The 12,353-nt window shown below is 40.8% G+C and overlaps 1 protein-coding gene across 4 annotated transcripts in view; it reads left to right on the top strand.

The window, feature by feature from the left end:
• Positions 1-12,353, top strand: part of TLN2 (talin 2) — a 352,127-nt gene that overhangs the window by 311,544 nt on the left and 28,230 nt on the right. For all 4 annotated transcript variants that reach the window (XM_038419198.2, XM_038419194.2, XM_038419199.2 and 1 more), the window contains 3 exons: positions 207-323; positions 5,269-5,454; positions 12,029-12,136. In XM_038419198.2, the coding sequence (XP_038275126.1) occupies positions 207-323; positions 5,269-5,454; positions 12,029-12,136 (411 nt within the window). The remainder of the gene's footprint in view (positions 1-206; positions 324-5,268; positions 5,455-12,028; positions 12,137-12,353) is intronic.

Genomic DNA, 12,353 nt, shown 5'->3' with positions numbered 1-12,353 from the left:
ACTTCAGTAGGGATCATTCAAAAATAAAAGCCTGTCTATAGAGTTCACTCTTAGCTGTTTGACCCATATTGTATTTAAAGCTTGTTGTTCCCTGCAAGGATTAATAATGGCTTCATAGCTTGATGTTCCTGGAATCATGTGGGGGTGTCTCCCAAATGTGGGAGAAGCGAATGATGTATTTTCACCTCTCCATCTCCCTGTTTCAGGTGATGGTAACCAATGTCACATCACTTCTGAAGACTGTTAAAGCAGTTGAAGATGAAGCCACTCGAGGCACAAGAGCTCTCGAGGCCACGATTGAGTGCATCAAACAGGAGCTCACGGTAAAGAACAGAATAATTGCACATGGCAACTTTCTAAAGTACACTCTTAAAATCAAATCAGGCTTCACTGGAAGGATGTTTTGGCAGGATTGCCTCTGGAATCTTTTTTAAAAATTGGAGTCACATTAGCTATCCTTCTGTCATCTGGTATGTAAGCTGATTTAAGTGATAGGTTACATACCACAATTTCATATTTAAGTTCCTTCAGAACTCTTGGGTGAATACCATTTGGTCCTGATGACTTAGTACTGTTTAATTTATCGATTTGTTCCAAAACTTCCTCTATTGACACCTCAGTCTGGAACAGCTCCTCAGATTTGTCACCTAAAAAGAATGGCTGAGGTGTGGGAATCTCCCTCTCATCCTCTGTAGTGAAGACCAATGCAAAGAATTCATTTAGCTTCTCTGCAATGGCCTCGTCTTCTTCAAATACTTCAATTGATTGTTTGGCTGGCTTCCTCCTTTTGATTTATTTAATTTTTTATTTTATTTTATTTTGCTGTTAGTTTTTGTGTCCTTTGCTCGTTGCTCTTCATATTCTTTTTTGACCTGCCCAATTATACTTTCACACTTGACTTGCCAGATTTTATGTTCCTTTCTATTTTTCTCAGTAGGATTTGACTTCCAATTTTTAAAGGATGCCTTTTTGCCTCCAACTGCTTTTTCTACTCTGTTGTTTAACCCTGGTGGCACATTTTTTGGTCCTCTTACTATGTTGGGTTTTTTTAATGGGGATATACATTTAATTTGAGCCTCTATTATGGTATTTTTAAAAAGTTTCTGCCGCTTGCAGGTATTTCACTCTTGTGACTGCACCTTTTAATTTCTGTTTAACTAGCTTCCTTATTTTTATGTGAAAAATGCAGATCCTGACAAAGGAAGAATAATTACAGAATATATATATTTTTTAAAAAATTAAATCCCCACATAAGCTGTGACACTGTAAATGAAACATCAAAATCCTTTGAATAAACTCTGCAATCTAAAACTTTCCAGATACTTATCGGTTTCAGAGTAGCAGCTGTGTCAGTCTATATCCGCAAAAAGAAAAGGAGTACTTGTGGCACCTTAGAGACTAACAAATTTATTTGAGCGTAAGCTTTCGTGAGCTACAGCTCACTTCATCGGATGCATGCAGTGGAAAATACAGTGGGGAGATTTATATACACAGAGAACATGAAACAACGGGTGTTACCATACACAGTGTAACGAGTGATCAAGTAAGGTGAGCTATTACCAGCAAGAGAGCGGGGGTGGGGGGGGACCTTTTGTAGTAATAATCAGGGTGGGCCATTTCCAGCAGTTGACAAGAACGTGTGAGGAACAGCAGCGGGGGGTGGGGGGAATAAACATGGGGAAATAGTTTTACTTTGTGTAATGACACATCCACTCCCAGTCTTTATTCAAGCCTAAGTTAATTGTATCAAGTTTGCAAATTAATTCCAATTCAGCAGTCTCTCCTTGGAGTCTGTTTTTCAAGGTTTTTTGTTGAAGAATTGCCACTTTTAGGTCTGTAATCGAGTGACCAAAGAAATTGAAGTGTTCTCCGACTGGTTTTTGAATGTTATAATTCTTGACGTCTGATTTGTGTCCATTTATTCTTTTACATAGAGACTGTCCAGTTTGACCAATATACATGGCAGAGGGGCATTGCTGGCACATGATGGCATATATCACATTGGTAGATGTGCAGGGAACGAGTCTCTGATAGTGTGGCTGATGTGATTAGGCCCTATGATGGTGTCCCCTGAATAGATATGTGGACATAGTTGGCAATGGGCTTTGTTGCAAGGATAGGTTCCTGGGTTAGTGGTTTTGGTGTGTGGTTGCTGGTGAGTATTTGCTTCAGGTTGGGGGGCTGTCTGTAAGCAAGGACTGGCCTGTCTCCCAAGATCTGTGAGAGTGATCGGTCGTCCTTCAGGATGGGTTGTAAATCCTTGATGATGCATTGGAGAGGTTTTAGTTGGGGGCTGAAGGTAATGGCTAGTGGCATTCTGTTATTTTCTTTGTTGGGACTGTCCTGTAGTAGGTGACTTCTGGGTACTCTTCTGGCTCTGTCAATCTATTTCGTCACTTTAGCAGGTGGGTATTATAGTTGTAAGAATGCTTGATAGAGATCTTGTAGGTGTTTGTCTGAGGGATTGGAGCAAATGCGGTTATATCATAGAGCTTGGCTGTAGACAATGGATTGTGTGATGTGGACTGGATGAAAGCTGGAGGCATGTAGGTAGGCATAACAGTCAGTAGGTTTCTGGTATAGGGTGGTGTTTATGTGACCATCGCTTATTAGCACCGTGGTGTCCAGGAAGTGGATCTCTTTTGTGGACTGGTCCAGGCTGAGGTTGATGGTGGAATGGAAATTGTTGAAATCATGGTGGAATTCCTCAAGGGCTTCTTTTCCATGGGTCCAGATGATGAAGATGTCATCAATGTAGTGCAAGTAGAGTATGGGCATTAGGGGACGAGAGTTGGGGAAGTGTTGTTCTAAGTCAGCCATAAAAATGTTGGCATACTGTAGGGCCATGCGGGTCCCCATAGCAGTGCCGCTGATTTGAAGGTATACGTTGTCCCCAAATGTGAAATAGTTATGGGTGAGGACAAAGTCACAAAATTCAGCCACCAGGTTTGCAGTGACATTATCGGGGATACTGTTCCTGATGGCTTGTAGTCCATCTTTTGGCTGATTGCTTGGGGCAGTCTCAGGTGTGTCTATATATTTATTAAAAATAAGATTAAATCCTGACCGCAATGAAGTCAATGGAGAAACTTCATCCAGGATTTTACCCAGTATGGGAATATTGTATATACATGTGCACTGCTTTAACTGGCTTGATACAGGTTGAATTTGAGTACTATTAAGAGATGTCTTTGTAATAGTTGGCAAGGGCTTGTTCCTCAGATTCTCCCACACACTGAGAGGAGGTGAGGGGGTGAAAGCCAAATAATGATAACCTGGATAAAAGGAGTGGTGCTTCCTAATGTGTGTTCAGGCATTTAGCTACTACAGCAATGGGCATACTAGGAAACTCTAATAAGGAGTAGATAATGCTGTCAGAGCAGCATTGCATAATAGGTGGGACTGGTAATATTTATCCAGTTACTCCTTGGGGAATTCTGCGCATGCACAGATTTCCTTGCTTCTCTGGAGAAAAATGACTTTCTGACCTGGAAGCAAAGGGAAGCTGCAAGAGCATCATGCACCACTCTCCAGCAGCGTGGGTGCATTGTTTTGGGCACCCGGAGTAGCCAACAAAGTAATAAATCACTGAGGGCGGGGGGGGCTGGGGACGTCACAGCCAATGGCTCCTACCCTGTGACTCACCTGTGACCTAGTCTTGGCTGGGCTGAGGAGGACGGGACTTCCTCTTCTCTTGCAAGGAACATCCAGGGCTGTGTCAGACCCACTGCCAGAAGCCTCTCCGGCTGCAAGAAACACTGCACACACCTCCTTCCTGCCCCCATCACTACTCAGTCATGGGGGAGCGGGGTCACTGTACAGGGAGCTGTTCCCCCTTTCGCCAACCCCCGTGCTTCTGGACCCATCTCATACTCAGATTGCCCCACCAACTCTCGCCCTGTGTATCCAGAACCCACACCCTGACATGCCTCATCTTCTGCACCTGGAGCCCCCTTGCACCCAGACCTCCCTGCTGCTGAGCCTCACCTCCCTGAACTCAGACCACCCCTCACCCTGCACTTAAACCTCCCCTCCCCCCCAAGAAGCCTCTGTTCATCCAGGTCTCCCTCGCACCTGCACCCCCGCACCAAGCTGCCTGTACCCAGATTGCCCCACACAGAATCCTATTGCCCTACACCTGGATCTCCCTACACTAAGCCCCTCCATACTTGGATATTGCTGGGCTGAACCTGCCTGCCTACATCTAGTGTGCTTGGCACAGAGGGACAGGGCCCTCGGGTGTTGCTGAGAAAGTTCTGGTCCTTGTGCTGTGTGAGGGTCGGGTGCAACTTTACTGTCAGTCCATGCCCAGAGGAGGGGAGGGTAATCTCCTACCTCTGTGCAGTCAGTGATCTGTGTTCCTCATTGTTATGGTGGAGCCGCCGCATTTATTTATTGAGAAATAAAATTTGCAGAACTTTAAAATACTATGTGCAGAATTTTAAATTTTGGGGGGGCAGAATTTAATGTTTTGGTGCAGAATACCCTCAGGAATAACCCAGTACAGTATCTGGAATGTTCTGTAAGGCTTAAGAATGGCAAGCTAATAAGGAATAAAACTGGAAAAGGAGGCAAGCAGGAGCCAGAATAAGCTCTGACTGACTATTGTTAGCTTCAATGTTTTAATACAGTTAATTACTTCCAACATTCATAGGAATGAGGTGTGTGGGATCAGGTAATTCAATGTCTTCCTCTTGACATGAGTTCCTCTACACAATTGTATAGTTAGGTTTGTAACAGAGGACTGTCCCTCCCCCTTTCAACCCTTTACAGAAAAGATTTTTGAGAATTTTATTAATATATCCAGTTCAGTCTTTCTCTCTGCTGCTTCTAACTGTGGGGACACATTAGAGCATAGCCTCTATAGGAGGAGGATCTCTGCATGCCTGTCCAATAATCAGGATGGAAGAATATATGGATAGGATGAGTAGCTATCTATATGCTGTAACTATTGGTTTCTATCTATCTATAACACAGATAGTTTAAATGACAAAGGTTGGGTGTCAACCATTTCAAGTGAATGGGTTAACCTTTTGTGCACACTTCCCACAGCTTAGTGTTTCTCTCTGCTGTGTGTAGATGTGCAAATCTTATCAGAGCCAGACTCCTGATGAGCAGGAGTGATATTGCAGTACAGTACTCCAATTCAATTTCTGATTTCCTGCCATTTGAAGGCTGCTTTCAATTGCCATTTCTGTTTCAAGCTCCGTGTTGCTGTGGTCTGACTCTGAAAGGGCAACTAGATCTCCCTTCTGCTTTAACTTCCAGGTGTTTCAGTCGAAGGAGATTCCAGAAAAGACATCATCACCTGAAGAATCAATCCGGATGACGAAAGGAATCACCATGGCAACTGCCAAAGCTGTTGCAGCTGGGAACTCATGCAGACAGGAGGATGTGATTGCTACAGCAAATCTGAGCCGCAAAGCAGTAGCTGATATGCTAACAGCTTGTAAGGTAAAGATTAATTTCCTTTCCTAATTTTTTAGGTTTCTATATCCTTAACTTTAGTTTGTGTTTGTCTTTATCTAAGAAGTTAATGATTGTGGGAATTATGAAGTCTGACTAACATCCTATACCAGAAGAAGGGGGTTTCTATGCTATGTAAAAGAAATATGGATTAATACACATTGGTTTCTTTTTGGAGAGAGAGGATGGGTTTTTTTTTGATTGACACGAAACCTGCTTGAGTTCTTGTTTCTTTTAAACTGCAAGACAGACTCGGTACAAACAGTAGAGCATAAAAATAATGTAATGGTGACCTGATTTTAATATAGTTAGCAGTTCTCTAATGGAAAAAATGTACACATATATTGTCAATATTCCTTTGCTTTCTAAGCAAACTAATTGGTCTGCTGAATTCTTACTATGCTTTTTAAAGTGTGTGTGTGCCTTTTGTCTTGTACTAAATGTAATGCTCCTGTGAGCTGAACTTTTGGAATCTTTGAGACAGACAACTTTAAAGAATGGGTCTGTAAAACTGTTTGCATGCATGGTATAGGGAGTAATGCAAAATATACTCATGGCTCACTTCCCTTCATGCTGAAGTAGGGAGGGATTATTCGTAATTAACAGGGGCAGGACCAGAAAGGGGTTTTACAAAGTTAATTCTTTGAGTTTCGAGCAGTGGAATTAGACAACTCTTATTCATCATCATCATTTAGGCATCTTTGCTCTTCAAGGTACAAATGACTATGAGAGAAGAATTAAGGCTTGGGCAGTTCGGCGGGTGTGGAGTTCAAAATTTAGTCAAATCTTTCCCTGCGTACGTCCCCACATCACTTTTTAGCTCCATTATGACTGGATGTAAGGATAGGACAGGGTTTAATTTTGTTTTTAAAATAATGATTCTGCACTTAAGCATGATGCAATGTGATTTTGAACATGATTTATTTATATATTGTCAATTGAAATCCTTATGTCATTTTGACCTTGATGGTTCTTGTATGTATTTAGCAGAGTACATCTGTTTCTGAACACTCTGCTTGCTTCAAGCTTAGATCTCCTCTCTCCCTTTCCCTGCCCACTACCCACCAAGTAAATACAGATACTTGAAAGTATAGCTATAGTTTTGTGCTGGAACCCAGAAGTCACCACCACACCACCACTTGTATCATTCAGTCTCGTATCATGCTTCTGTCGAAGTCCAGTACATGATGCTTCAAGGGAAGGTGAAAACGCTCTCAGGTGCAGTTGTGCAGTGATATAGGATCAATTAACACTCTGAAGCATATTAGTTAAATATTCTTTGTAACTTTATGACCTGGCTAGCGTAGGTGCATATTCATATGGAGAAAAAACTGCATTTCACTCTGCAGATTCTCTGGATTACAGTTCTTCATATTTAAATTATATTTTTGCAGCCTAATATTCTGCATTTTAGGTGTATGTTTTTGTATACTTTCAAATTAATTGTTTCCTTTTGTTTTCACTTTCCCTCCTATCATTGCTATAATTTAATTTGGTACCTCTCCTGCTCTGGTTCATAGATGGCCACAGGCCTGCAGAATAAACCATTTAGAGACCAAGCAGTGGGGGAACTGGGATGTTGATAAGGGGCTGAGTATCCATGAGAGAATTGCCTTTACAAAACAATCTAAAGAATAAAAACAGCTGAGAACGATTTTACTTATGTGAAAGGACAGATTGAAAAGCAGTCTACCTGAGAGCTTGTTGGGTATGGTAGTCATTCTTTGGGCTAGGGCCTACCAGGTTAACATGGTAAGTGTGGTAAATTGTTATCACATGAGTAGCAAGTACCGATCCTTGAAGTCACCATTGTTGTTGCTTGCAGATGACATTATTAATCTCAGAAAGCTGGCTATGTGCCACAGAGCACCATCTTGAAAGCAGCGAAGTAGGAATAACAGCTGGAAGGCAGCCTGAAGCTAAAATCAGAAATAGTATGGTTCAGAACAATGAGGATAAAAGCTTGCCCTCCGCTTAGCCCAGTGGATTTGGTTTTGGCCTCCTTATGTCCTTGGAGCTGGAAAAGATTATTAGGCAAGGAGAAACAAGTCTCTGAAAACACTGGAGAGAGGTGGAAAGTCTAGAAGACTAATCATAGGCATTATTTAAAACATTTGACCCAAAATTTGTCAAAACATCTGTCTGTCTTAAGTGTGACAAGGTTGGTGAGGTGAGTCAAGGGCCACTCTACCTTGAATGGTCCCTTAGAATATGTGCTAACTCCTTATGCTAAACAATCTATTCCACCTTTCATTAGCTGTGACTCTGAAAGTATCTTTCCCAGACCTAAAGAAGAACTCTGTGTGGCTTGAAAGCTTCTCTTGTTCATGGCTACAACTACACTGCACAGTCTTAAGTTTGTTAAATAACTTAATTATGTGTACCACATCCCCTTAGCCAGAGCTATATCAGTTAATGTTAGACAGCAATTTCAAATGGCTGATAGAGAAGCTAGCCCTTCTATTTTTTGCACTTATGCTAGTGTGTTTTTATCCAATAATATACTTACTTTGGTAATAGATGGAATCAAGCTGTATGAAGCAGTATCAGATCTATTGTACAAAGTCGTCTTATCTCTTTTTGAACATAAGAACAGCCATACTGGGTCAGATCAAAGGTCCATCTAGCCCAGTGTCCTGTCTTCCCCAGTGGTCAATGCCAGGTGCCCCAGGAGGAATGAACAGGACAGGTAATCATCAAGTGATCCATCCCCTGTCACCCATTCCCACCTTCTGGCAAACAGAGGCTAGGGACACCATCCTTGCCCATCATGACTAATAGCCATTCATAGACGTCTCCTCCATGAATTTATCTAGTTCTTTTTTTGAACCTTGTTATAGTCTTGGCCTTCACAGCATCCTCTGACCAGGAGTTCCACAGGTTGACTGTGCGCTGTGTGAAAAAATACTTCCTTTTGTTTGTTTTAAACCTGTTGCCTATTAATTTCATTTGGTGACCCCTCGTCCTTGTGTTACGAGAAGGAGTAAATAACACTTTCTTATTCACTTTCTCCACACCGGTCATGATTTTATAGACCTCTATCACATCCCCCCTTAGTCGTCCTTTTTCCAAGCTGAACTGTTCCAGTCTTATTAATCACGCCTCATCTGGAAGCCGTTCCATACCCCTAATCATTTTTGTTGCCCTTTTCTGAACCTTTTCCATTTCCAGTATATCTTTTTTGAGATGGCTCAACCACATCTGCACGCAGTATTCAAGATGTGGGCATACCATGGATTTATATTGAGGCAATATAATGTTTTCTGGGGTATTAAAAAAAATTCCATGATAAATCTGAATAGCCACTTCTCTTGTATTCTAAGATGGTGAATAGGGAGCACCTGACTTTCTTTGCTATACCATCAAGGCAGCATGACACCTCAAAACTTGATCTTTTTGTGATATTTGTCAAAATAGGGGTTTCTCATCAAATACGCAGCAATCCAATCTTCTAAATGTTTTGATAGGACTAATATTGTCAAATAATAAGCTAATAATGACACATATTATGTACCACTACATGGAATGAAACCCACCAAAATGCATGTGTGTGAATAAAATATAGCATGAATTGTTATGTACGGTACACTTTGTGCTTCTCTGTCAAGAATATAAATGTACATTAAATTTCACTGCAACTTCCCTGAAGTAGAGGGGTTCAGCTCTGGGATATTTAAACAAGTCTACAGTAATTGTGCAATATGTAAATAATACACTGCCACTGGGGTTCTGTGGTCTGCAACATGCAGAAGGCCAGACTAGATCATGATGGTTCATTGTGGCCTTAAAGTCTGAGAGTCTGTAAGTGAGCATTTATCAATAGTTACCATTTGGAAAAAAATATATTGGTTACAATGCAATCTCAGGAACTCATCCGGTGGGTTCTATTAAACTTGGTGGAGACACTTAACCAAAAGTACCCAAGGTTGGATCAGACCCAAAGATAAAAACAGATTTCATCTTTATACCATGTGTGTAAAGTAATAACTCTGCATTAACTACTGGAAATACTGATTTTTTTACTTTCTTACTGGTGACTCTTGTAGAAAAAATAGAAGGATATGAGAACTATCTAGGGCAGAGAGATGGTCGTCTTAGTTATAGAGTTGCAGTTAAAGATTACGCATCTTCTATCATATGGGGTATGTCAGTACTTAGAATGTTAGCATTGTACACATACTGCTAACCCATAATGCTAGAAGCACTTGAAGAGAGAATGGGGCATGATAGCAAAGAGGAACTGAGTGTGAAGAGGACTCACAGAAGTATCAACAGAAGTATCAAAAACAGGAGAGAAAAGAGATGAAAGAGCAGAGATGGGGTCGTGGACTGGCAAGCAAGATGCCTGCCTGGATCTTGGGTTCAGTTTGCAGATGCAAAGCGGAATTCCTGTATCACCTTGGGAAAGTCCATATTTCTGTGCTACAGTTCCCCACCTGCACAACAAGGATAATAATGATCCCTCCTCCCATCCATTGTCTTGTTTGTGTAGATTCTTAGTTCTGTGAGACAGAAGATGGGTGTGCGAGAGAGATGCCTTGTGGACTGTGGTCTCAATCTCACTTGGAAAACCCTAGACGCTTCTGTGATATAAAAATAATTAATAATAATGAAACACAGTGTTTCTTGAGAGCGTGTGTTGCCAATTGCAGCAGGGAAAATTGGCAGTAGAAATTCACAGAAGCAATAGAGGATAACTAAATCTTTTGACCTGAGGAGAAAAACCAGAGTTGTGATACAGTATTTTTGAAGCTTTGTCCCTTATTGTTTGTCATTACTTTAGCATTCCCCAGGTGTCTAAGACAATCTTGCTAATCAGAGTCAGGAATGCAAGAGAATATCAAACCATAGGCAGAAGGTTTGGGAAAAATCCTTTAAAAACTAACCTAAGCCACTTTCTCCACTTAAAGCAGAAAGAAATCCGTCCTTCCAAACTATTCTACAAGATGAAGTGTGTCTTGGTATAATACAATATGTCACATAGGAAGTAACTAAAACAAATTTCTGATTTAACACTATTTCACAGACGAGGATATGAATTTATATAATGTACATACATTCTGTCCAAGAGACTATCTGAGGAAATTCAATTTAATTTATATTGCAGGAAAACATTCTGATGTAAATGAATGAATAAGCTCTTTGTTAGTTTGCTGCTGGTTGAAGAACCTTTTGAATATGTATTCTTGATATAAGAACTAGGGCCTGATTCTGTTCCCAGGGAAGTAAATAGTTTTTTCATAGACTTCAGTGGGAGGCAGAATAGGCCTTAAAGATGTTTTGATATGTTCAGTGTTTCTTCCAAAAATATTGTGTTGTCTCAGTCAATTGTGTACCCTATGGTTAATAGGAATACTTGGGCTTATCTCTGGTAGAAGTTTGAAGAAATGCTTGGTATCTAAGAGGTTTTGTAGCATCCGTCACCATACTGTTGAAGTATGTACAAGGTAAATTAAATGTGTGCTGTAAGGTCTCTGTTGGACTTCAAGGAGTTTCTGGACCTTTCTAAATTTGTTAATTCTCTCCAGTAGAATAGTCACCCAGCCTTAAATATGCCAAAAAAAAATAAAACCCCAAAACAAACTCCAAAAAACTACTGTTCTATTTACAAAGTAGGGAGCCAACAGTGTCTTTAATGTAGGTTGAAATGGTTGATGCTCACCTGCTCTTCAACTAGCCAGTAGGGGGAGCCCATTAACCAACTGAGTCTAATGTGACATCATCAATTATGATATTAAGGAAAGAAAGAACTGATCAAAATGTACAAACAACCAAATTAATTCTAGTCCCAATTGCAAATGTGAGAAGACAAAAAGAAATTGGTAGAAGCATATTAGCAAAAGTGGGCAGGTGAGTTCAATAAAACTGCCCGAAAATAAGCATTTTAAGGCCTATTTTTAAAAATGAATAGCAAGTTTAAACATGCTCCCCCATTTTAAGGGGGGTTGTGGTTCTAAAATCTGTAATGCTGTATGTATTTGTGGATGGAGAAACTATTGCTCAGACTTCTTTCATTTTCTTTCCTATTTCTATGTGTCAGTAGGAATATAGAGGCGCCATCTTCCTTTTTATTAGCATCACTGCTTGTATGAAACTGTAGTACACATCCCCCCCAAGCTACCAGCTCAGTCCATTCCCAGAATCTGTTACAGTTATACCTAAAAAAACAACCAACTTGCTGCCTTTCTCCTTTGGACCTTTTCTGAGACAGCTGTTTTGTTTGGGCTGATGGCAGGATGTGTATCTGATGCTGACCATGTCTAAAGAAGAAAGTTAAGAAAGAGTGAGCTGTTGCATCCCCAGAGTGAAGAATATGGTATTAGAAGGAAACTTCTTCATAAATCCATTTTCACAGCTGAGGCTCTGCTGCTTTGGCAGGCCAGTTAAGCTACACCTTTACAACAGTGGTGACTTGCTGGATTGGATGTTATTTACAAACTATGGGAAATTGCTTTTTTCTGGCCTTTTTATGCCATTTATATAGTCTCCATCCATATGTCTGCTCCTCTCCACAACCTCTGCTTTGTAGTTTTTGAGTGTTAATATTGCTTTGTCTCCTTAGCAAGCTTCCTATCACCCAGACGTGAGTGAAGATGTTAGAGCGAGAGCGCTGCGATTTGGAACAGAATGTACCCTGGGATACTTGGAACTCCTAGAACATGTCCTCCTGGTAAGAAGGAGCCTATAGGCACATCTTTTGCCAAGAACAAATAATCCCACTGAGCCCTTTTCATAATCATTACCAAGGTTAACTTTTTATTTGCTTGCTGCAAGTTCCTGAACAAATGGTTAAAATAGCTCAACACTTTCTGAAAAAAGAGAGAAGGGAATCTGGAAGTGTTTGCATAGAGTTCTCTTCTGGAGTTTACTTTATCATGAGTCAGTGA

Source organism: Dermochelys coriacea, chromosome 10 (genome assembly GCF_009764565.3).
Source record: "Dermochelys coriacea isolate rDerCor1 chromosome 10, rDerCor1.pri.v4, whole genome shotgun sequence".
In the NCBI taxonomy this organism is placed as follows: Eukaryota; Metazoa; Chordata; order Testudines; family Dermochelyidae; genus Dermochelys; species Dermochelys coriacea.
The sequence above is the reverse complement of the archived record's forward strand: the minus strand, read 5'-3'. Positions and strand labels throughout refer to the sequence as shown.